General features: G+C 44.4%; 1 protein-coding gene across 1 annotated transcript in view; it reads right to left on the bottom strand.

The window, feature by feature from the left end:
- Window positions 1-24,343, bottom strand: part of LOC144597612 (fibulin-7-like) — a 51,359-nt gene extending 27,016 nt beyond the window's left edge. The window contains 1 exon segment of the mRNA XM_078407118.1: window positions 24,278-24,343. Coding sequence (XP_078263244.1) covers window positions 24,278-24,343 — 66 coding nt within the window.
- Between the last annotated feature and the right edge of the window lie 962 nt (window positions 24,344-25,305).

Here is a 25,305-nt window from a genome sequence, read left to right as displayed (position 1 = left end):
CTCTTATAATTTTGTACACTTCTATCACGTCTGCCCCTCAACCTCTGATATGCCAGAGAAAAAAGTTTGTCCAGTGTCTACTAATAGCTAATATCATCCAAACCAGGCAGCATCCTGGTAAACCTCATCTTCTCTCTCTCCGAAGTTTTCACATCCTTCCTGCAATGAGATGACTTGAACTTCACACAACAGTCCAAATTCGGCCAACCGCATTGTTCCCATTTTCCCACCAACTCACCAGAAATTCCACTGCACACCTGCACAATTTACAGTGGCTAATTAACATACCAAACTGAGACAAAAGGTGCTGGAGTATCTCAGCAGGCCAAGCAGCATCTCTGGCGAACAAGGATGTGTCTTCGGGTCGGGACTCTTCTACAGACTATTCCTGTGCTGCACAGTTCTATGTTCAATGCTCTATGAATCAGACCACAGTTTTGAATGCTGCAGACAATTCCAGGAAAGAGGACTGCAAAAGAGTGGGCGCAATGAAGATTTATAGAGATAATACCAGGATTGGCAAACTACAGCTATGGGGAATAGTTCGATGAGTTACCATTGTTTTATTTGGCATAGAAGGGCTAGAGGGACATGAGATCACAGGGAGGATGTGCAAACTTCACACAAACAGAACCGGAGGTCAGGATTAAATTTGGACCTGTGAGGGCACAGTTCTACCAGCTGCACCACTGTTTCACATTTAGGAATAAAACCAGCAGCTCCAAACTGGAAGCTAGTAAAGCCCTTTATTCTGTATCTGAACACTGTGGATGACTTGATTGTCATCATATATTGTCTTTCCACTGACTGGTTAGCATGCAACAAAAAAGCTTTTCACTGTACCTCGGTACAAGTGACAATAAACGTAATTTAAGTCTGAATGGGGTTTAATTTATTTTAAGTTAATATGCAACAAGTAAACTTACTTGCAGTGGTTTGAACCAGGAAAGTGAGAGGCAAACAGCCTTCCCTTAGCATTTAATAGGACTACCATTGCTGTGTTCTGCAATCAATAGCAATGACCAGAAAATAAACCACTTAACCAAAAATAAGGCGCACCACTTGTAGCATAGCAGAAACTATGTGTGTTGTGGTGAATGAATCTTTTCCCAGTTCGTTACAAGGCTTTTCTGGCATCTGTAAGGTGCAGGGCAGGAGTATGATGGACACTCTCCACTTGCCTGCCTCACAGCACTCAAGAAACCCAATGTCAATCGAGACAAGGACACCACTTCCGTGACTTCAAGTGTTCTCTCCTTTCCCGATTGGCATGTCATCTATATGTTGCACAGCAACAATGGCCCACAGCTCCCTCTAAAGCACCACCACAAATCGCCAAAAACAACAAGGATAGTGGGCAGGTGGCAACATCGACATCTCAAAGAACATCACCACATTGTGTACCATCACGACTTGTACATAAACTATCATGGGCACAAAACCAACGGCTGGGGAACTCGGCGGGTCAGGCAGCATCTTTGGAGGGAAATGAACAGTCAACGTACAGAAGTCGGGACTCTTCTTTAGACTGAGCAGATGCTTTCTGACCCATTGAGTTGCTCCAACAGTTTGTTTTTTCGTAAGTTTATAAATTATAGGACAGAATTAGGGCATTCGGCTCATCAAGTCTACTTTGCCATTCAATTACGGCTGATCTATCTTTCCCTCTCAACCCCATTCTCCTGCCTTCTCCCCAAAACCTCTGACACCCTTACTAATCAGGTTTTTGTTCAAGATTCCAGCATCTGTAATCTCGAGTGACTGCATAAAAGATTCCTTCTCTGTTGCTGGGTGTAATCCCTGGAAGCCTAGACCTAACAGTGTCTTTACCAGATGGACTGAGGCAATTCAAGTCCCACTCCTGAATCCTCAGTGCAAATTCTAACCTGGTACTAACCCTTTGGAAAACTGAGGGATTACTGAGAAGATACAACCTTTTGCATAACATATTAAGCTAAGGCCCCCTTCTGCCCACTGAGGTGGATAAAAATCATTCCACTCTGTAAACAATATAATAAACAAAAAATATATATACACACATACATATATATACATATATATAGAAGGTGGACACAAAATGCTGGAGTAACTCAGCCTCTGAAGAAGGGTCTCGACCCGAAACGTTACCCATTCCTTCTCTCCAGAGATGCTGCCTGACCCGTTGAGTTACTCCAGCATTTTGTGTCTACCTCCGATTTAAACCAGCATCTGCAGTCTTTTTTCCTATATTTATATATACAGTATATGTACATATATATGTACAGTATGTGTATGTATGTATATACTGTGTATATATATATTTTATATATATATGTGTGTGTGTGTGTGTGTGTGTGTGTGTGTGTGTGTGTGTGTGTGTGTGTGTGTGTACGTATGTATGCACACACACACACACACACACACACACACACACACACACACACACACACACACACATAAAACAAATAAATAATTATAGCGCAAAAAAACAAAACCAATGCCCCCAAGTCTATGTAGTTCAGTGCTTATTTGTAGATTGCAGTGTTTAATAGCCTGATGGCTGTAGGCAAGAAGCTGTTCTGTAACCTGGACATTACATTTTTCAGGCTCTTGGTGCAGTTTTATGGTGCATCTCCTTCCCGATGGGAAGAGTTAACACTCTCAGGTATGTGGTCAAATCGCCATTATCATTTGGCTCTGTCACTGTTACATATTACAATGGCAGATGGTGGGTTTCAACTGTGGCTCATTTTGTAGTACCCTCGCCTCCAGAACAGTAATCAATGTTCCAAACTCACCCACGTTCTTATCTCCAGATTGAATTCTGAGAACCCAAGCAGCAGTTTTGCCTCAGATCACCGATAACATCTCAGCTAATTGGGTCGGACATTAATCTTGTCCTAGGTCACAAAATGATGCATTAACCCTCTCCTGGGTGAGGGGACAGGCAACTGTCCTGTTTCAGGTGTCCAATATTGTGCTAGGCAATGGGCACAGAAAATTCCTGTCCAGAACATAGGCGAAGAAGGGTCTCAACCCGAAACATCACCTATTCCTTTTTTCCAGAGATGCTGCCTGACCCGCTGAGTTACTCCAGCACTTTGTTTCTATCTTCGGTGTAAACCAGCATCAGCAGTTCCTTTCTACACTTCAGGCACCAATGCTGTCTTGGGTTATGGGTACAGATACTGGTGTTGGCTGAGGTGCAGACCGATCTTGTGCTGCGGCAGGAAATAGTAAGGCTTGCTACCTTGAAGTACTGTACCAGACATTAATAAATGGCACAGTGTTGTAGCTGGCAGAACTGCCGCTTAACAGCATCAGAGACCTGGGTTCAATCCTGACATCTGCTGCTGTCTGGAAGGAGTTTGTAGAAAATGTGACAGCCAATTTATACATATTAGGATCCTTTGAATAACAATGTGATAAGGACCAGATAAGCTAGCATGTGGCTTGTGGGATAAATATTGGCCAGATTGTGACAAGCAGTTGCTTTGAAGTAGAGAGATCTCTGATGGCAGACTTAGATTTAAGTCTCATCTGAAAAGACAGCGGCCCTGTCAGTTCAGCACTCTTTCAGCAGTGCACAGGGTGCTGATGTGGGCAAGACTGCAAATTAATTACTATGATGGTCGACAGCTCAGGAAAATTGATGCCACAAGGATTCTTCTTACTGTCCGCAAAGAAACATCTGCAGACTTCCACAATGGATGAGTGAAACAAGTAGCACACTACGGTGGTAGGTAGGAACTGCAGATGCTGGTTTACACCGAAGATAGACACAAAAATGCTGGATTAGCGGGTCAGGCAGCATCATTGGAGAAAAGAAGTAGGTGATGTTTCGGGTTAAGACCCTTCTTCAGACTGAGTGTCCGGGGAGAGGGAAATTAGAGATGTCACGCTACATCTCTGTTGTGCTTGGCTCGTTTCTCTCTTGAAGTCCAAAAACCATGACTTGTTTGGTATGTGCGGTTGCTTCTCACATACGTCTTACTTTGCTTGTACACGACACATACTCCAGAGCTGCTGAAGTGTGCAATATGTGAACGGTGCGGTACAAGGAACCGCCCAAATTACTCCATTTCAGCTGAAATATATCCTGAAGCAAATAGGCTAAATGCATAATGGAATGCTCACAACACCAATTTTGCTGACAACCATTCCTTTGAACTACATGCCTCGACACCAATGCAAGGCAATTAGAAATGTTTAACACTATTCTCCCCTTGAGCAACAGACAGCAAGGGGAGAACTTTGCTGGGCCAACTACAAATCTCAACTTCTTTTTACTCTCATTCTCTGGTTGGAACAAGAACAGAATGAATCATTCACTTACCTGTTTTTTAAAATAAAAATGGCATTGCACTGAAGCAATATATTTATGCTGGAAGACTTCAAAAGAATCCTTTGTGATTTTTCTTAGCTTAACTTGCAGAACCAACTTCACATAACTTACACTGGTACAGAGACTGGGTGCAGATCAAATCAGACCTCAGCCATTAAAGGTAGGGAAGACAAACTCAGTTTAAAATCTAGGAGAAAGGAATGCTTGTACTTACTTGGCTTCTTTGACAACCTCAGGACATCTGAAATGTTTTACATTCAATGAACCTCTTAAAGGAAACATTATGACTGGTGCAATGTTTGAAATCTTGGAACCAGCTCTGACATACAGTAAAAAGAGCTCACAAACAACTCTAAGCACACCAGATAAAGGTTTCGGTAATGAGGATGGAATATTACCCCAAGCAACAGGGAGGTCTTAAGGATGGCATAGTGGCATAGTGGTAGCTTTGCTGCCTTGCAGTGCCAGAGACCGGGGTCCAATCCTGACTATGGGTGCTGTTCGTGCAGAGTTTGTATGTTCTCCCTGTGACTGCGTGTGTTTTCTCCGGGTGCTCCGGTTTCCTCCCACACTCCAAAGACATACAGGTTTGTAGACTAACTGGCTCCTGTAAATTATAAATTGTCCCTCGTGTGCAGGATAGTGCTAGTGTACAGGGTGATTGCAGGTTGGCGCAGACTCGGTGGGCCGAACGACCCGTTTCCAAGCTGTCTCTCTAAACACTAAAGTAAACAGGGAGGACTTCGCTGAGCCCTTTAAATAGCCTCTTTGGATTTCTTGTGATCACCTAAGAAGATAGATGGGGTTTAACACCTTCACTCAAAGCATCTGAGGGAGATAGTGGAGCAAATATATAAGGAAAATTCTGACAACTGCAAAAAACACAGTTGTGAGAGAGTCCTTTCAATGAGAAATTTCTATTCTCTTGATACTAACTGGAATACAGTCAGTATAAAAGTTACAAAGAGCACAGAGTTTCTAAAATGTATTAATTAGAACCTTTTAGCCACTGGATCCAAGGGTGGGGCATTTCTCAATTTAGTATTAGGAAAGGAGATTGGGATGATGGAATGAATATAATTGGGCAGGTACTTTTGTGACAGTGATTATAAATTCAGTAGGTTATGTGAAAGAACAAAACTAAAACACAAGGTTCTAAATTGGTGTTTGGCTAATTTCACATGGCTGTTATGAGATTTAGAAACAGTAGACAGGAAAAAGTTATTTGAAGTTAATGTAGCCTTGAAACAATGGGAGATGTTTAGAAAGGAGATATTAAGGGGCGTCAAAAGTTATGGGGAGAAGGCAAAGACAATGGGGTTGAGAAGGGGAAATAGATCAGCTATGATCGAATGGCAGGACAGACTTAACATGACAAATGGTCTAATTCTGCTCCCACATCTTATGGTTTTATGGAGATTCAAGTGGTTTAAGGTAAACATATTCCCACGCAAAATTAATAAGATGGAACTAAAATGTGGAACCTCAGATAAAATGGTGTGTTGAGTTTAAGGTAAAAGAAGGCAAGTATATACCAAATGCAAAGAGCTTAATACAGCAGGAAGTGTAGACGGTGCAGGAGTGAATTTTTAAAAGGAAATTAGGAAAGCAAAGAGGGATAGGACACATATTGACGTATAAAATAAAAGAAAATCCAAACATTATTTCTAAATGCATAAGGAGCAAGTTGATTACTAAGGAAGGAATAAGGTTCATTTGGGATCAAAAAGACAAGTGTGCGGAAGTGGGCTCATAATCAATTTCTTGTGACAGACTTCAAAATAGAGAACGCTGCTAACATGTAAGGAAGACAAGTGAGTGAAATACTAGATGAGATAAACACAGTAAAAGAGGATGTATTAGAGCTTCATCGTCTTTGACAAAGGATATATCATCATGTTCATTACACATTGGAGACTGTTAAAGAGATGGAAAGAATTTCAGGCACTAATCACAATAATCTGTGGAAGTAGGAATGAAAGGCTACTGTCATTGTGCAGTTATTTACAAACTGTAAGGATAAATCTACAAACCTGTACATCTTTGGAGTGTGGGAGGAAACCGAAGATCCGAAGAAACCGAAGAAAACCCACGCGATCAAGGGGAAAACGTAAAAATTCCTTACAGACAGCACCGTTGTCGGGATCGAACCCGGGTCTCTGGCGCTGTAAGACAGTAGCTCTACCGCTACGCCACCGTGCTGCACAGTGGTTGACAGTCAGGAGGAAAGGTTTAGAATGCACGAAGAAAATAAGTTACCAGCCGGGCAAACAGAAACATTGTACATAGAAGCTATTGCAGGGAAGCTTAACGTAAAGAGAAAACAACAAGATCCAGAAGAAGCCACACCAAGCAACTTGTAGTTCAACAACTACGGGCGGCACGGTAGCGCAGCGGTAGAGTTGCTGCTTTACAGCGAATGCAGCGCCGGAGACTCAGGTTCGATCCTGACTACGGGTGCTGCACTGTAAGGAGTTTGTACGTTCTCCCCGTGACCTGCGTGGGTTTTCTCCGAGATCTTCGGTTTCCTCCCACACTCCAAAGACGTACAGGTATGTAGCTTAATTGGCTGGGTAAATGTAAAAATTGTCCCTAGTGTGTCTAGGATAGTGTTAATGTGCGGGGATCACTGGGCAGCACGGACTTGGTGGGCCGAAAAGGCCTGTTTCCGGCTGTATATATATGATATGATATGATATGATAACACACATCTACTCCCTACAGCCAGTCTTTTTTCCCTGAAGCAATTTCCCTCTGGAATGCCCTCCCACAATCCTCTGTTGACATGCCCACCTACGCAACCTACAAGACCTCCATCCAGGCCCACTGATGGCACAAACCCACTCTCGTCAACTTCCAGTATAGTCCCTGGTGGACTCTTCGGAGGTGATGTTCTACATGATACAAGATACGAGCATGCATTTGGAGAAGTACTACAAGACAATGGTATTTAGAATATGTGTGAGGACATTGAGTGATGCAGAGGAACAGAGTCATTAATGTTAGCAGGACATGTCAGTAAGGTGGTTAAGAATGGATGCAGGACACTATCCTTTGTTAGCTAAAGCAAAAATTAAAGGAGCAAGGACTCTTACTCTCGAAGAGCACACAATAGAAGTATATAAAATTAAGAGGAAAATTAGATAGTGTAGATGGTTAGTCTTTTTCCCAGAGTGGAAGTGACAAAATCGTGTCAAAAACTAGAGGGCCGAGATTTAAGATGAGTGAGGGGAAGTTTAAAGGAAATTTATTTTTTTGTACACATTGGGTGGTAGGTGCCTGTAACCCACTGCCAAGGGAAACGTCACCCATTCCTTCTCTCCAGAGATGCTGCCTGTCCCGCTGAGTTACTCCAGCATTTTGTGTCTATCTATGGGTCTGAATGTCTTTGCCCCACAGAACGGTCTTAAGTGACTTGTATCATTGTTTCATTTTTCTGACTGTGATTCAAACTTCAAAGGAAGATGAACAAACTGTTTGCAAGGCATAAATTGTGGCTGGAACTTCAGGAGGAATTTTCATCCGAACCAAGGATCTCTGAGATGTCTTCCAAGTCTGCAAATGTACCACACGATCTGGGCCATCTTCATGAGACTAATAGGAGCCCTTCCTTCCCCTAAAACATGAGCACAAAGTGCAGGTATGGAGAGATGAGAAATCACCATTCTTCTGCCCGTTGGGATAATGACATCCCAATTGCAACCTTTAATGAGCTGTACAGTTACAGTTTCCCAGGAAATTTATTTTTTTGTACACATTGGGTGGTAGGTGCCGGGAACCCACTGCCAAGGGAAATGGTGGAAGCTGGTACAAGAGCAACGTTGAGGAAGCATTTAGACAGACAATGAATAGGTAGGGAATAGAGGGACTTGGATCTTGTGCAGGCCAATTGGGATTAGTTTAGATTGGCATCATAGTCACTGCAGACTTCGTTGGCTGAAGAGGCTATTCCTGTGATGGACACAAAGTGCTGGATTAACTCAGTGGGCCAGGCGAAACTCTGGAGAAAAAGAATAGGTGATGTTTCAGGTGGCAACCCATCTACAGACGATTCCTGTGCTGTACTGGTCTATGTTCAATGTTCTATGAATCAGACCACAGTTTTAAGTCCTGCCTACAATTCCAATCAGCACGTTACAGGAAAGATGACTGTAATAGAGTGGGCACAATGAAGATTTATAGGGATGTTACCAGGATTGGCAAACTATAGCTAGGGGGAATGATTTGATGAGCTACCGTTGTTTTATTTGGCAATAGAGTGGCTAGAGGGACATGAGGTACCCAGAAAGAGTAACGACAAAAAATGCAGAGGGATCATGAACTAAATCAGTGGAAAGTTTGGAGGAGGAGTGAGGGTAATGGAGGTCTGGAACTCACTGAAAGAGCGCAAGTTGCAAAGAGCAGCATTATGGAGCAGTAGATAAAGCAACTCCAGCAATCCCAGTTCAATCCAGACCTTACTGTCTGTGACCATGTGGATTTCCAATGGATGCTCTGGTTTTCTCCCACGTGCCAATGACATGCTGGTCGGTGAACTGGCCACGGTAAATCACCCATAGTTTAAGGAGGTGGCAGGAGATTGTCATTTCCACCCTTTGACTCTCATTATTGTATCTACCTCTATCAGATTGCCCCTCAAGTACCAAACTCTAAAGAAATCTGAAGAAGGATCTCGACCCGAAACATCACCTGTTCCTTTTCTCCAGCGATGCGGTCTGAACCGCTGAGTTACTCCAGCTTTTTGTGTCAACCTTCTGTTTATACCAGCACCTGCAGTTCCTTCTTACACTCTCTAAAGAATATAATTTGTACGTCTGACCTCTCAAACCACATAGCCAATACCTTTTCATCCAGGCAGCGTGTGGGTAAATCTCTTCTGCAACTTTTCCAAAGTCTCCACATCCTTTCTGCATTGGAATGACCAGAACTGCACATAATATTCCAAATGCAGCCCAACCAAAGTTCTATAAAACTACATCATTACTTTCTGGCTCTTACACACAATGCTCCACCCAATGAAGACAAACATACCATCTGCCTTCTTTGCCACTCAATCTACTTGTGTTGCCACTTTCAAGGAGCTATGGCCATTAGGATGGGCAGCTGTTTTTTTATCTGGTACTGACACAATGGGCTAAATGGCCTCCTTCATAAATGTTGTGTTTTCCTGCCTCTCTTTAACCTGGTGTCATTCATATCCCAGCCCTATTTTGGATAGTTGCTCCCTCCCCCACACGGGATAGTCACCCTCTGTGCATCTAACCTGCAAAGTTGCCCCTCAGTATCCTTCCTACTAGTTAGCCACCCATTGCACAATTCCAGTAGTGTACACGGATCTCTTTGCTTTCTTAATGCTAACAGAAAGATTTTGACTTTGATCCATTCTGCCTTATCTTTTGCTATAGTGGTGTACAAGATCCTCCGATCTTAGAGAGGTGTACAAAATCATGAGAGGAAGAGATCGGGTAGATGCACAGAGTCTCTTGCCCAGGGTAGGGAAATCCAAAACCATAGGTTTAAAGTGAGGGGGGGAAGATTTAATAGGAACTTATAGGATAACTTTTTCACACAAAGGGCGGTGGGTGTATGGAACGGGCTGCCGGAGGAGGTAGTTGTGGCAGGCACTATCAATACATTTAAGAAAGATTTAGACGGGTACGTGGATAGGACAGGGATATGGGCCAAATGCAGGCAGGTGGGACTAGTGTAGATGGGACATGTTGGTGGGTGTGGGCAATTTGGGCTGAATGTATGACTTTATGAATCTATGACTAATGTTATTGGCACAAGAGCAAAATCCTATGTGGTTAAATGCCTCTGGTGCTCATTAGCTTTGGTTAATTAGTTTCTTCTGTACATGTGAATGGAGCCTCCACATTAGGCCTATTCTCTCTTCTGGTTGCATCTACAAACCTTCTGTTCCTTACTCAGACCCTATTTATCTTTACCAATTGTTTTTGCAGGAATTTTCTTCTTTTGACTTGTGCCTTCCTGTTCCCACTCCCAGATAAATTGCACCGATGAAAGCCCCTGAAATGAGAGGATCATGAGAGGATAGAGTCTCTTGCCGAGAGTAGGGGAATCGAGGACCAGAGGACATAGATTCAAGGTGAAGGGGAAAAGATTTAATAGGAATACGAGGGGTAACTTTTTCACACAAAGGGTTGTGGGTGTATGGAACACGCTGCCAGAGGAGATAGTTGAGGCTGGGACTATCCCATCGTTTAAGAAACAGTTAGACAGGTACATGGATAGGACAGGTTTGGAGGGATATGGACCAAGCGCAGGCAGGTGGGACTAGTGTAGCTGGGACATTGTTGGCCGGTGTGGGCAGGTTGTGCCAAAGGGCTATGTTTCCTGCCTCTAACATGTCCAACCCCTTAATAACCTATGTTGAAAGACTGGAGCGACTAGGTTTGTTTACACTGGAATTTAGAAGGATGAGAGGGGATCTTATCGAAACGTATAAGATTATTAAGGGGTTGGACACGTTAGAGGCAGGAAACATGTTCCCAATGTTGGGGGAGTCCAGAACCAGGGGCCACAGTTTAAGAATAAGGGGTAGGCCATTTAGAACAGAGATGAGGAAAAACTTTTTTAGTCAGAGAGTTGTGAATCTGTGGAATTCTCTGCCTCAGAGGGCAGTGGAGGCCAATTCTCTGAATACATTCAAGAGAGAGCTAGATAGAGCTCTTAAGGATAGCGGAGTCAGGGGGTATGGGGAGAAAGCAGGAACGGGGTACTGATTGAGAATGATCAGCCATGAATATTCACATTGAATGGCGGTGCTGGCTCGAAGGGCCGAATGGCCTCCTCCTGCACCTATTGTCTATTGTCTATTGCCTGTTTCCAGACTGCATTACTCTATGACTCTATGAAATTATATTGGTGCCGGCTTTATTAAGGAGACTCAGGTGCTGGAAAATCTGAAATAAATACAGAAAAATGCCAGAAAATTTCAGCAGGTCAGGCAACATCAGTGGAAAAAGAAAGAGTTAATATTTTAGGTCAGGGACACTTCTTCGGAGCTGGGAAGGAGAGAAACAAGAGATTGCAGGTGCTGATGTTTTGAGCAAAACACAGAGTGCTGGAGGAACTCAGCATGTCAGACAGAATCTGAGGAGAGATATGCAGTTCCTTGTGCCTCCATTGAATACAGCACTTGCATTGTATGAAAGAACTGGAGAAGCTGAAATGTTCTCCTTGGAGGTTGTGAAGTGTCTGAAAAATGAATTTAAAGTCATGATGAGAATCACAAACCGAATGGATAGAGAGAAACTTTCAATTGCCAGAGGGGTCAAGGACAAGAAGACACAGAAAGAAGAATGAAGGCAGAGGAACCAAAACTGACACGAGGAAAAATACTTTCATGCAGTGCGTGGTCGGGGTCTGGAATGTCAAGGAAATTAGTGAAGGGAAATTCAATTCAAAAGAGAACTGGCCAAGTGACCAAAAGGAAAAGGAAATTCAGGACTATGGTGAGAGGGTAGGGGAGAGGGACATAGTCAAGTCAAGTCAATTTTATTTGTATAGCACATTTAAAAACAACCCACGTTGACCAAAGTGCTGCACATCTGATTAGGAAAAAAAAAAAGAAAGTTACAGTGGCAGGCAGCCAAACACAACGGCGCGGCCATCTTGAACAAAATGTTTAACTAAAGCAGAATGGTGTCCCGCGGCCGCGCCGCACTGGGCGATGGAAGGCCCCGCGGCCGAGCTGCATAGGGAGTGGATGCAAAAGTGTGATAATATGGAACATGTCAACAGTTTTAGAGATACAGCACGGAAACTGGCCATAGCAGTAGCTCTTACACAGCGAAACCTGACACTGTTTGCAAGTAATCAGATTCTGATTCAGAAACCTGATGGGGATTGAGGTGGAGTCAATGGGGTTTATAGCAGGAACCAAAGACAATGGCTGAAACACAGAGCTGGATGTCAGTAAATTCACTGTAGCTATGTAGGCAAAGTTTAAAGGTGCGAGAGAAATGGTGAGGAGAAGGAGCTAGCTGTCAGCATTAATGGGGAAGTTAATGCTGCATCTTCAGGTAATGGTGTCAAAGGCCATCATCTGGATGAGAAACAGTAGGAAGCCAAGGATGGACCTTCAAGGTTACTGGAGATTATGGTGCAGAACTGCTGCTGGTGATTTAATAACTACCGCTGAATTAGAAAAGAACGAAATAAGTGTTGTGCCATCCAAATAGATGACCAGATGAAACGCAAGAGGAATTGAAAGATGTGTTTAATTGTGCCAAAGGCTCCAGACCAGCACAATGGTTCAATGGTTCAATTGTGCAATGGTTCTTTATTATCACATGTACCAAGGTACGCTGAAATTATGTTTGTTTCCGTACAGTTCAGTAAATTATTATCATACATAAGTACAATCCTAGGTTAAGTACAAAGTGTACAAAAGTAGCCCACTGAGACCATAAGCAAGAGTCGCCAGCTTTTGGTGCCATTTTCAAAGTCCAATCTGCAGGTGGCCTTAGAGGCCCGTTGCAGTCATCACCTTGATCTGGATTGTCCACCGAATGGTCATCCCTCTCCTCGCCCAGCCACCATTCAGCCTTTGTGCTCTGGGGGTGCCTCCCGCAGCCGATCTTGAGGGGGCAGACGATAAGACCCCAGTTCATCTAAGTGCATGTTGAAGAAACAGCATCTCATATTTGGCTTGAGCAGCTCAAAGCCCAGTGGTATGAATATTGATTTCTCTCACTTCAGTTAGCCCCGGCATTCCCTCTCTCTCTATCCCTCCCCTACCTATGTTGCACTAGTGTCACATTTTCACCCTACAAACAGCTAACAATGGCCTGTTTCCTTTATCATTGTTACTTTCTCGGATATCTTTTATTCATTGTTCTTTGTCTTTCCACATCGTCATCTATATCTCTCATTTCCTTTATCCCTAACCTGTCTGAAGAAGGGTCTCGACCCGAAACATCACCCATTCCTTCTCTCCAGAGATGCTGCCTGACCCGCTGAGTTACTCCAGCTTATCTACACTATCTACGGGTCTGAATGTCTTTGCCCCACAGAATGGTCTTAAGTAACTTGTATCATTGTTTCATTTTTCTGACTGTGATTCAAACTTCAAAGGAAGATGACCAAACTGTTTACAAGGCATAAATTGTGGCTGGAACTTCAGGAGGAACTTTCCTTTTCTCTGTCATCCATGTTCATCCGAACCGAGGATTTCTGAGATGTCTTCCAAATCTGCAAATGCACCACATGATCTGGGCCATGTTCATGAGACTAATAGGAGCCTTTCCTTCCCCTAAAACATGAGCACAAAGTGCAGGTATGGAGAGATGAGAAATCACCATTCTTCTGCCCGTTGGGATAATGACATCCCAATTGCAACCTTTAATGAGCAGTGAGCTGTACAGTTACAGTTTCCCCCACAGACTGGAGGAGATTTTGGTCCTTTTGAAGGTATTTTCAGTGCAATGTCAAACTAAACTTGAATTTACATGTCTTCAGAAATTATTAGTATTAAAAAATTATTGGACATAGAATGAAGCACCGATTTCTCACTGCAAATATGATACAAATGTCATATAATGGGCTAATTCACATTCCTGTCCTTGCCAAGTTCCATTCCAGACTTCCAAAATTGCTTTACAGCCAATTCCAAAATGCAGACACCAATGCAATATAAAATCAAGAAGCCAAAATGGAAACTTTTATCAACAGCATTGTGATAATCCTCCAGGGACCTTTTGACAGAAGGATAGAAGGATGCCATGTAATCATTGAATCTACTTGATAGAGCCGATGGGGCATCAGTTTAACGTTTATACATCCATCAGCACAACACTTACTCAGCAGTGTGAGGAACTATGAGGCTCGTGGCTCAGTCTCTAGAATGGAAGTCAGTTCACCGACTTCTCACACATACTCAAGTGCACAACCAACTGAGTCACCGCTGGAAGTAAAGAAGCTATTAGTAGCAGGAGCTTTTGATTATAGGTCGTGGGACAGTGATTTATGGGTTTGCCCTGGGTTCCTTTCCTCCACCTACTATTACCATAACCAGGTACAGGAAGCAAAGTCTTGGCTGTGAGCATAGAGACTAAAGGATAACGCTGGCTTTTAAGAATGAGCTACCAGAATCGTGGCTGGGAGAAGGCGGACGGTGCAAGGTTGAAATCCCAGGGTCGGAGTCTCTCTAGGTCAGAGCCTCAAGGTAAGAGGCCTGGTGGCCGGAGTTCAGAGTCCCGGCATCGGAGCCTCATGGTCGGAGCCGGAGTCGGGCCTAGGTCGAAGTCTCAAGGTCGGGCTGAGGTGGATAAGCCGTGCCGTCAAGAACAAAGGGAGGACCCCACATGGAGGGGGGGGAGGGTACCAAGAACTAATGGGAACCCAGCGTGGGGGGAGGCGAAGAAAGGATGAGTACTTTTTGTTACTTAGTCGGCACTTTTGTAGCGACTCTTTTGTGTGCTTAGTATTCAAAAACAAAGCATTTCACTGCACCTAGGTACAAGTGATAATAAAGTATTAATAAAGTATAGATTATTGATGAGTACAGGTGTCAGAGATTATGGGGATAAGGCAGGAGAATGGGGTTAGGAGGGAGAGGTAGATCAGCCATGATTGAATGGCGGAGTAGACAATAGACAATAGACAATAGACAATAGACAATAGGTGCAGGAGTAGGCCATTCAGCCCTTCGAGCCAGCACCGCCATTCAATGCGATCATGGCTGATCACTCTCAATCAGTACCCCGTTCCTGCCTTCTCCCCATACCCCCTCACTCCGCTATCCTTAAGAGCTCTATCCAGCTCTCTCTTGAAAGCATCCAACGAACTGGCCTCCACTGCCTTCTGAGGCAGAGAATTCCACACCTTCACCACTCTCTGACTGAAAAAGTTCTTCCTCATCTCCGTTCTAAATGGCCTACCCCTTATTCTTAAACTGTGGCCCCTTGTTCTGGACTCCCCCAACATTGGGAACATGTTTCCTGCCTCTAATGTGTCCAATCCCCTAATTATCTTATATGTTTCAATAAGATCCCCCCTCATCCTTCTAAATTCCAGTGTATACAAGCCCAATTGCTCCAGCCTTTCAACATACGACAGTCCCGCCATTCCAGGAATTAACCTAGTGAACCTACGCTGCACGCCCTCCATAGCAAGAATATCCTTCCTCAAATTTGGAGACCAAAACTGCACACGGTACTCCAGGTGCGGTCTCACCAGGGCCCGGTACAACTGTAGAAGGACCTCTTTGCTCCTATACTCAACTCCTCTTGCTACGAAGGCCAACATTCCATTGGCTTTCTTCACTGCCTGCTGTACCTGCATGCTTCCTTTCATTGACTGATGCACTAGGACACCCAGATCTCGTTGAACTCCCCCTCCTCCTAACTTGACACCATTCAGATAATAATCTGTCTTTCTATTCTTACTTCCAAAGTGAATAACCTCACACTTATCTACATTAAACTGCATCTGCCATGTATCCGCCCACTCACACAACCTGTCCAAGTCACCCTGCAGCCTTATTGCACCTTCCTCACAATTCACACTACCCCCCAGCTTAGTATCATCTGCAAATTTGCTAATGGTACTTTTAATCCCTTCGTCTAAGTCATTAATGTATATTGTAAATAGCTTGGGTCCCAGCACCGAACCTTGCGGTACCCCACTGGTCACTGCCTGCCATTCCGAAAGGGCCCCATTTATCCCCACTCTTTGCTTTCTGTCTGTCAACCAATTTTCTATCCATGTCAGTACCCTACCCCCAATACCATGTGCCCTAATTTTGCCCACTAATCTCCTATGTGGGACCTTGTCGAAGGCTTTCTGAAAGTCGAGGTACACCACATCCACTGACTCTCCCCTGTCAATTTTCCTAGTTACATCCTCAAAAAATTCCAGTAGATTTGTCAAGCATGATTTCCCCTTCGTAAATCCATGCTGACTCGGAATGATCCCGTTACTGCTATCCAAATGCTCAGCAATTTCGTCTTTTATAATTGACTCCAGCATCTTCCCCACCACTGATGTCAGACTAACTGGTCTATAATTACCCGTTTTCTCTCTCCCTCCTTTCTTAAAAAGTGGGATAACATTTGCTATCCTCCAATCCACAGGAACTGATCCTGAATCTATAGAACATTGAAAAATGATCTCCAATGCTTCCACTATTTCTAGAGCCACCTCCTTAAGTACCCTGGGATGCAGACCATCAGGCCCTGGGGATTTATCAGCCTTCAGTCCCATCAGTCTACCCAAAACCATTTCCTGCCTAATGTGGATTTCCTTCAGTTCCTCCATCACCCTAGGTTCTCCGGCCCCTAGAACATTTGGGAGATTGTGTGTATCTTCCTCAGTGAAGACAGATCCAAAGTAACGGTTTAACTCGTCTGCCATTTCTTTGTTCCCCATAATAATAATAATAATAATATATTTATTTTATATAGCGCCTTAACACATGCACAAAGCGCTTTACAAATACAATTAACATAGAAACAAACAGACAAACAGACAAACTATCCTGACGGAAAAGCGGCGAATACTCAACGCCAGCGTCCTCTCACGTCAGGGTCCGGCAGTAGACATTAAAGAACACAAGACACACAGATACAATTTTTTACACAAAACAGCCATCACAGTGATTGCTCTAGGCATACCCTCACTGTGATGGAAGGCAAAGTCTTATCTCCTCCTCGTTCTTCTCCCGTGGCGCCACGAGGCGATCGAGGCTCCCAACCCCTTGAAGCCCCCACCGGGCGATGGAAAGTCCCAGGGTCGAGCCGAGCAGGCCGATGAAAGTCCTGAGCCCCCACCGGGCGATGGAAAATGCCGCGGCCGAGCCACGCAGGGCGATGAGAGTCCTGAGCCCCCACCGGGCGATGTAAAGTGCTGCGGCCGGGCCACGCAGGGCGATGAAGGGCCTGCGGGCGGGTTGATCGTGCCTCGTGCTTCGGGGCGGTCGAAGCTGCTACGGCTGGAGCTCCCAAAAGCCGGTCGCCAGCCAGGGACCTGCGAACTCCCGATGTTGCGGTCTGCAGGGCCCACGGCTGAAGCCTCCGAGATGGTAAGTCCAGGCCCTGCGACCGGAGTCTTCGAGGTCGATCCCAGCTGGAGGCCGCCGACTCCACGTTGTTAGGCCGTTGCGCGAACGGAGGTACGACACGGTAAAAGTCGCATCTCCGTTGAGGAGGAGATTTTAAAAAAGGTTTCCCCCAACCCCCCCACCACCCCCCTACATACACAGAATTAAAAATAAAACAAAACGTACATTTAACATCAACAATGACAAAAAAACACAAAAAAAAACGGAGAGACTGCCGGTGAGCCGCAGCTGCAGAACACAGCCACGCCCCTTGATAAATTCCCCTGTTTCTGTCTTCAAGGGACCCACATTTGCCTTGACTATTTTTTTCCTCTTCACGTACCTAAAAAAACTTTTGCTATCCTCCTTTATATTATTGGCTAGTTTACCCTCGTACCTCATCTTTTCTCCCCGTATTGCCTTTTTAGTTAACTTTTGTTGCTCTTTAAAAGAGTCCCAATCCTCTGTCTTCCCACTCTTCTTGATGGGCTGAATGGCCTAATTCTACTCCTATCACGGTATGACCTTATGACCTTAAGTATTATCATCTTCATCCTCAGTGGATCAAGGCAATGTTGCTTGGGTTTTTACTTCACAACTTCATGATCACTTTCACTTGCTTGTGTTCAGGTCCTCAGCAGGAAATTGAATTCATTGCTCTCAAACTGGCAACAAGGGAATAAGAAAAGCTGATCTTTGAATAAACCATACAAAATTCACACTATCTTGGATTTTAAACAAACTATTCAATGCTCTGGGAGAAGATCTTGCAACAATTCTCATGTTCTATTAAAAAAAACAGATGCTCCAGTTTCCTTCAACATCCCAAGGATGTACGGATGGTAGATTAATTTTCCACCGTACATTTTCCACAGTGTGGAGATGATTGGTGGAATCTAGATAGAGTGAATAGGAATGTGAGGAAAATAACTTCGGCGTGAGATGGGATAATGCCTGCATGCTGTGTGAACTTTAACATTGCTTTAAAACTGCCTTTTTGCTGCCTCTAGGGAACCAAGAACACTGATGTCTCCATTCGGCATTTGCCTGGTCACAACAGAGAACATGAAACATCCTGTTGCAGCCACCATTCCTGACTTTAGGCATCCCAATGGCTTTACAGTGAATGAACTCCCTTTGAAGGCCAATTACTGGAGACACAGTCACCAGCAAAGTCTGACAAGTAGCAGAGAGTTAATAGCCAGAAAGTCAGTTCAAGTAGCATTAGGTAAGTGATTAATTCTGGAAGCATGATCTTAAAAGCCAGAGTTATCCTTTGGATCTCTAAACTAAACTAAACTAAGCTAAAGAAGCATTCACCAGGATGTCTCTCAACTTCGTTGAAGAGTGACAGGGGTTTACTTGTTCATTTGCACCCATTTGCACAGTAAGATCATCTGATTCAATAGACAATAGACAATGGACAATAGGTGCAGGAGGAGGCCATTCGGCCCTTCGAGCCAGCACCGCCATTCAATGTGATCATGGCTGATCATTCTCAATCAGTACCCCGTTCCTGTCTTCTCCCCATACCCCCTGACTCCGCTATCCTTAAGAGCTCTATCTAGCTCTCTCTTGAATGCATTCAGAGAATTGGCCTCCACTGCCTTCTGAGGCAGAGAATTCCACAGATCCACAACTCTCTGACTGAAAAAGTTTTTCCTCATCTCAGTTCTAAATGGCCTACCCATTATTCTTAAACTGTGGCCCCTTGTTCTGGACTCCCCCAACATTGGGAACATGTTTCCTGCCTCTAACTTGTCCAACCCCTTAAAAATCTTAAGACAGCACCTCCAGCATTGCAGTTCTCCCTCCCACCCTCTGAGTTCAAGTCTCAGAATAGGAACTATGGATGTAGAACTATTCAATGGAGCATGACAACCATCACTGAGACAAGACTGCCAGCAAGAAAATGGTGTATCGGTGCAAGTGTAGTGTTCACCACAGAGTATACTTCAGAAGTATGTAAATGTCTGGAAATTGTTTCGAGACCCACCGAGTGTTAAATGCATTATAGAAATGCATAGAAGTATATTTACTGGATAGATTTACTGAAGGCAATTTTGCCAATCGGATCAAAAATGTCATGGATCTGCCGGCCTTGAATGACTGGTGCCATACATGAATTGGAATGCAATTTACTGGAATCAGGAACAGCGCATAGGATCTCTTGGGATGTATCTGATTCCTTTAACTGGGCACTATAATTTTTACAGGCAGCACAACTTCATCCTGCTCATTGCCTCTGAATCCTGTCTTTCTCTGAGGTCACTTCACCTCTCGTGCGCGAGCGTTTTCCTGGTGATGTCACATAATTTAACATTTATTCTCCATTTCAGCCCAGATATCACACCAAGCCTGGCCATGCTCCATTCCGGCAGGCTATGTTCCGCTTACTGCAATGTCCCCTTTTCAAACTGTCCTCATGCTGTACCAAGCCTTGATAGAAAACTTTGGGTCCCATGCCAGTGTACAGGATGTAGCAACAGAATGAAATAAAGAAGGGTCTCGACCCGAAACGTCACCCATTCCTTCTCTCCAGAGATGCTGCCTGTCCCGCTGAGTTACTCCAGCAATTTGTGTCTATCTTCAAAATAAAGACGGAATCATTTACCAAGGTCCTAAGTCACAATTACTTGGAACTTAAACAATATAGAAGGCTAGAAAAGTGGAGAAAGAGAATGGACTAATGAATTCACCTTCTACTCTTCCGGTAATTGACGGATACAACAAAAATAAAACTGTTGATTTCTCACAGCAATCAGCCTCTTGGTGGTGCAGCATTGTTGAGAGTTGTTGCCTTACAGCACTTGTGGTGCCAGAGACCTGGGTTCGATCCTGACTACGGGTGCTGTCTGTATGGACTTTGCATGTTCTCCCTGTGACCGCATGGGTTTTCTCTGAGACCATCGGTTTCCTCCCACACTCCAAAGATATACAGGTATGTAGATAAATTGGCATGGTAAAAGTGTGAATTGCCCCTACTGTGTGTAGCATAGTGTTAATTTGTGGGAGATCGTTGGTTGGTGTGGACTCGGTGAGCCGAAATGCCTATTTCCGCGCTTTATCTCTAAAACTAAAAACTAAAATGAATCTCCAATGGTCTCGGATAAGTTGAGGGAAATCCCGGTAGGGGATGTAAAAACCATTCTTCTTTCGTGTCCATTATCTATGTTTCAGATGTTCGGCCAGGCTCTTGCACAATGGACATCCTTCTCGTTTGTCACCGCTAGATCTTCCAGGCAGCATTGTTCACCAAGAAGTGGGCATCTTAATAGATGTGGCATGGATTGCACAGATGTTCCACGTTCACATTCTGTGTCTGCCACATCTGCATAGCCCCATTTGCTCATATTGGTCTTGCATCGGCCCATCCCTGTACGAAGCCTATTGAGGGACTTCCAGGTCTTCCAGTCACACCTGTGACCAGGTGGTAGCTGTTCCTTGGTTGGGATTGGCAGCTTTTCATGGCGGTGGTTTTCACTGCATTTCTTTTCCCACAAGGCTAGTCTGGTTGCTTGTGGAGACTGTGACAGTGGCTGGACTGTGTGAAGGAAGCTCTTCCTCGACTTCAGGTGGTTTGGGGCTGAGTGATGGGAGTGACAGGGATGGCGGGTGTCCCCAACTTGCCAAAAACCATTAGAATCAAGTCACCTGTTCTTCTCAGGCATGCCACACTTGCCATTCATCGTATCTCAAATTACCCAAAGTCCAGAAATGTCACCCAATCCATGATAATCACTTTAATGTTATCAGATATTTCTTACCAGAGAAACAGATTCAATCACATCTATGCATCAGTGGTGACTGCATTATACACACCACTCAAGGTAATGTCCCCCATTACTGGGTACATAAGTTTCTTTCATTTTTTAGAGATACCAAAGTGTAGAAGGTTCCCCCATTGTCTTTAAGGTGCAGACAAGAGAGAGCTGGATAGAGCTCTTAAGGATAGCGGAGTCAGGGGGTATGGGGAGAAGGCAGGAACGGGGTACTGATTGAGAATGATCAGCCATGATCACATTGAATGCCGGTGCTGGCTCGAAGGGCCGAATGGTCTCCTCCTGCACCTATTGTCTATTGACATGGCTCACAAAGTAGTCTTCTCATCTTTTGGTCAGAATATTGCAGGTTAAATTTCCTTTCTAGAAAATGGAGCGTTTGGAAGCATAGTAGCACAGCTGGTAGAGTTGGTGCCTCACGGCGCCAGCGACCTGGGTTCGATCCTGACCTCGCGTGTCATCTGTGTGGAGTTTACATGTTCTCCCTGTGACCACGTGGGTTTCCTCTGGTTGCTCCGGTTTCCTCCCACATCCCAAGGATGTGCAGGTTTGTAGGTTAATTAACCTCTGTAAATTACTCATGGTGTGTAGGAAGTGGATGCGAAAGTGGGATAAAATAGAACTAATGTGAACTGGTGATCGAGGGTTGGCGTGAACTTGGTGGGCCGAAGGGCCTGTTTCCACACTACATCTCTGACCTAAACTAAATACACACTGGTATTCCTTATGGAGGACTATTTTCAATAACCTTTCTTCTCTGTTATTCATCAGGTTCATGTTTGATATTCTAACAGTGCCTTTTTGTTGGTGTTGTCTCCACATTCATCGATTTCATTAACATTCGGAAACCGATGCTAAACAGAGGTCCAATCTCCCGTCTTAGTTAAAGGATGCTGTGGACTTATTTCAAAGAATGTTCTCTAGTGGCCTGTTCAATCTTCCTGCTAACTACACTGGAATAGGGTTTGCTCTTCATTTCCCCTTTCTGTGTTGACGAGAGCTTACTCTGTGTAAATTGGCAGCACGTTGCCTCCACCACATCAGTACTCAGTGCAAAAGTAACTCTTTGGTTATAAAAACAACTTGGAACATGATGAGGTTAGCAAGTTCTACGTTTCCCTTCAGTGCTATCTGCATATGTTTATCACAGCTTCTAACCATTTGGCCTTCTTGTGCCAAAATAAATTACGCTTGAAACTTCAACATAAACACACTCTTTAATTACTCAATCACAGTACAATGTCCTCATTCTTGTGCTTCTATGTTCCAGATAGCTGCACTACCATGAGGTTTGCAGACAAATCTGTGCACTGTGAACTTACACCCACTCTCCTGCACTGAAGACACAGGCCACGGTTGTATTGCGGGATCAAGTCTGGTACCTGCCTAAAGGTGTAGGAAGGAACTGCAGATGCTGGATTAAACCAAAGATAGACACAAAATGCTGGAGTAACTCAGCAGGACAAGCAGCATCTCTGGAGAGGAGGAATGGGTGACGTTTCGGGTCGAGATCCTTCTTCAGACGTCTCGACCTGAGACGTCACCCATTCCTTCTATTCAGAGATGCTGCCTGTCCCGCTGAGTTACTCCAGCATTTTGTGTTTACCTGCCTAAAGGTGACTGGTGGGACCAAAGTTACACAGTTGCCCTTGCATTTCTCAGGCTAATCGTGCAACAAACAACATGGTTCCACTTACTGGCTATCATAGCTAATTGCTTCTCAAGAGTCAACATTTACACATCATCCAACCTCCGACTGACCACCCTGGTAGATAGAGTGACGCCATTTTAGCCTCAAATACCAGCTGTTACATCTCTTGCACAGTACACTTGGTAACTCGATTCCTGGTCCCAGTCTGAAAAAGGGTCCAAATCCAAAGCGTCCTTTTTCTCCAGAGATGCTGCCTGACTCGCTGAGTTACTCCAGCACTTTGTGTCTATCTTTGGTATAAAGCAGCATATGCAGTTTGAAGGAAGGAACAGGCAGCATCTCTGGAGAGAAGGAACGGGTGACGTTTCAGATCGAAACCCTTCTTCAGACTGTCTTCAGCATATGCGGTTCTTTGCTTCTACACTTGGTAAAGTAGTAGATGCATCTTATTCATTCGCATCTCCCAGCATTCATATCATATCATATCATATCATATCATATATATACAGCCGGAAACAGGCCTTTTCGGCCCTCCAAGTCCGTGCCGCCCAGCGATCCCCATACATTAACACTATCCTACACCCACTAGGGACAATTTTTACATTTACCCAGCCAATTAACCTACATACCTGTACGTCATTCAGAAACCAAGGGAGTAATTCAACCACAACAAGCACACCCTTTGCTTGTAGTCTTTTTTATAAAACTTTATAAAAGTCCACAGCTATACCTAGGACTGGCAAATATGGGTACTGGTACCAATATCTCACCATTTCTGCCATCATAGTTTACCAATTAGAAATGCATCTGGATTCATAAAGTGACAGTGCATTTTGTCTATTCAAGTCGACAAATTTTAAACTGATGTGACAAATATCTCAGACAAAGAAGCGACTTAAGAGCACTTCTGCAGATACACGGCCGATTCAGGTGAGGTGAAGATGGTTTTTTTTAGCAACGCTCGGTTTAAATGGGATATATGCACATTCTGGAGGGATGGGAAAACTCGCAAATCACAGTGGGACTCATGCAAGAGCTAAAAGCAAACCTTGTTTCGGAATAACCGAATTTGATCAAATGCAAAGCTACCTGCCCGGTCAAGGCAAATCACCCAGACCGCTGGGATGTCCATTTATCCAGGGGGTTCACTAGAAGGATCACTTTCTTTCCACGATCATAATCAATGCACTGACACTGCCGGCAATGAATCCCATCGAATTGCAGTTCGTTAAAGATGACTTTTCGCTAATTCCTTATTCCCTTACCAGGTGACACATGCACATACCCCACAGATAAATCCTCAGCCTGCTTTACATCCCGGAGGGGTAAAGATTTAACAGCGGGGGGGAAAAAAAGGTTACTTGCCAAACTCGAAAGTAAATACTGTACAATCAATTCTTCCCTGCCTGTTGAGCGCAGCTCTGAGCTGCTTTTCCAGGTACAAGCTTCCTTACCTGGTCGGCAGCAGAAACTAGTTCTAAAATGCACAGCATCATCCAAGCAGAAACCCCCAGGATCATCCTGAAAGTGGGAAAGCGAATCGCCCCACAACGTCGCGATGGTACAGGTTCCTGCAGGTTCTTGTTAAAAAAAACACAAAGCCTTCTTGAGACGTTTTCTCTTGTTCTTTTGTTGCCTTCTTCTTCCAAACTCTGGGTCAAAGTTTAGACCTGCTCTGGCCAGGGGGGGGGGGGGGTATTTATGGTCTGTGCATCTGAGTGCTTTGCAAATCCCAGGGATTAGATGCTGCGAGTTTGACTGGCATTTAGAAGGAGTTGTGCGAGTGTTTGTGCGTGTGTGGAGAGAGAGCGAGTGGGTGGAGTGCGGTGCGTGGAGGCAGGAGTTGCGAAAGGGATATGGAAAGTTATATTTTGCCAGTTATTCCGTGCAGGAAATCCACGCCGTGAAATGATGCCAAACGCCTGAAGTTAGGAGTTTCCATTTATTTAGACTGTCACGCTTTGATGATTGCTCCCCATCCCTTCTCAGAGTTCAAACACCCTGTCTGAACGTACGTAGTAGATATGTTTCACATCTGAGGCATAAATAACTGTCTCTGTTAGGAGCCATTCACCAAGAGGAAGTTAGTCGAGGGAAGAAAAAGCCTAATGAAAAGTGTCTGCACATATTCAGGAGCTGTATTAAACCTTGAGTCATGGGGCTCCATAGATACATGAGGAGTGCATCACAATGGATAATGCAAAGATTTCTGTCTTTGCTGTTTGTTGGGATCATCCTTGGCTCAGTGAGTCACAGCCTTCTTCCTTATTCAGAATGCCACAGTTCTGGATCACCTTCCCCAGAAATTTGGAAGAAGGCCCTTAAAGCCACTTAGACCAGGCCAATTATCAATCACCTATTCACACTCCTGACATAGTCACACAGCATGGAAACAGGCCCTTCAGCCCAACTTGCACACGCCGGCCAACATGCCCCATCTACACTAATCCCACTTGCCTGATTTTGCCCCATATCCCTCTAA

This window comes from Rhinoraja longicauda, chromosome 10 (genome assembly GCF_053455715.1).
Source record: "Rhinoraja longicauda isolate Sanriku21f chromosome 10, sRhiLon1.1, whole genome shotgun sequence".
NCBI classification, from domain to species: Eukaryota; Metazoa; Chordata; class Chondrichthyes; order Rajiformes; family Arhynchobatidae; genus Rhinoraja; species Rhinoraja longicauda.
This window is presented reverse-complemented; position numbering and strand designations above follow the sequence as displayed.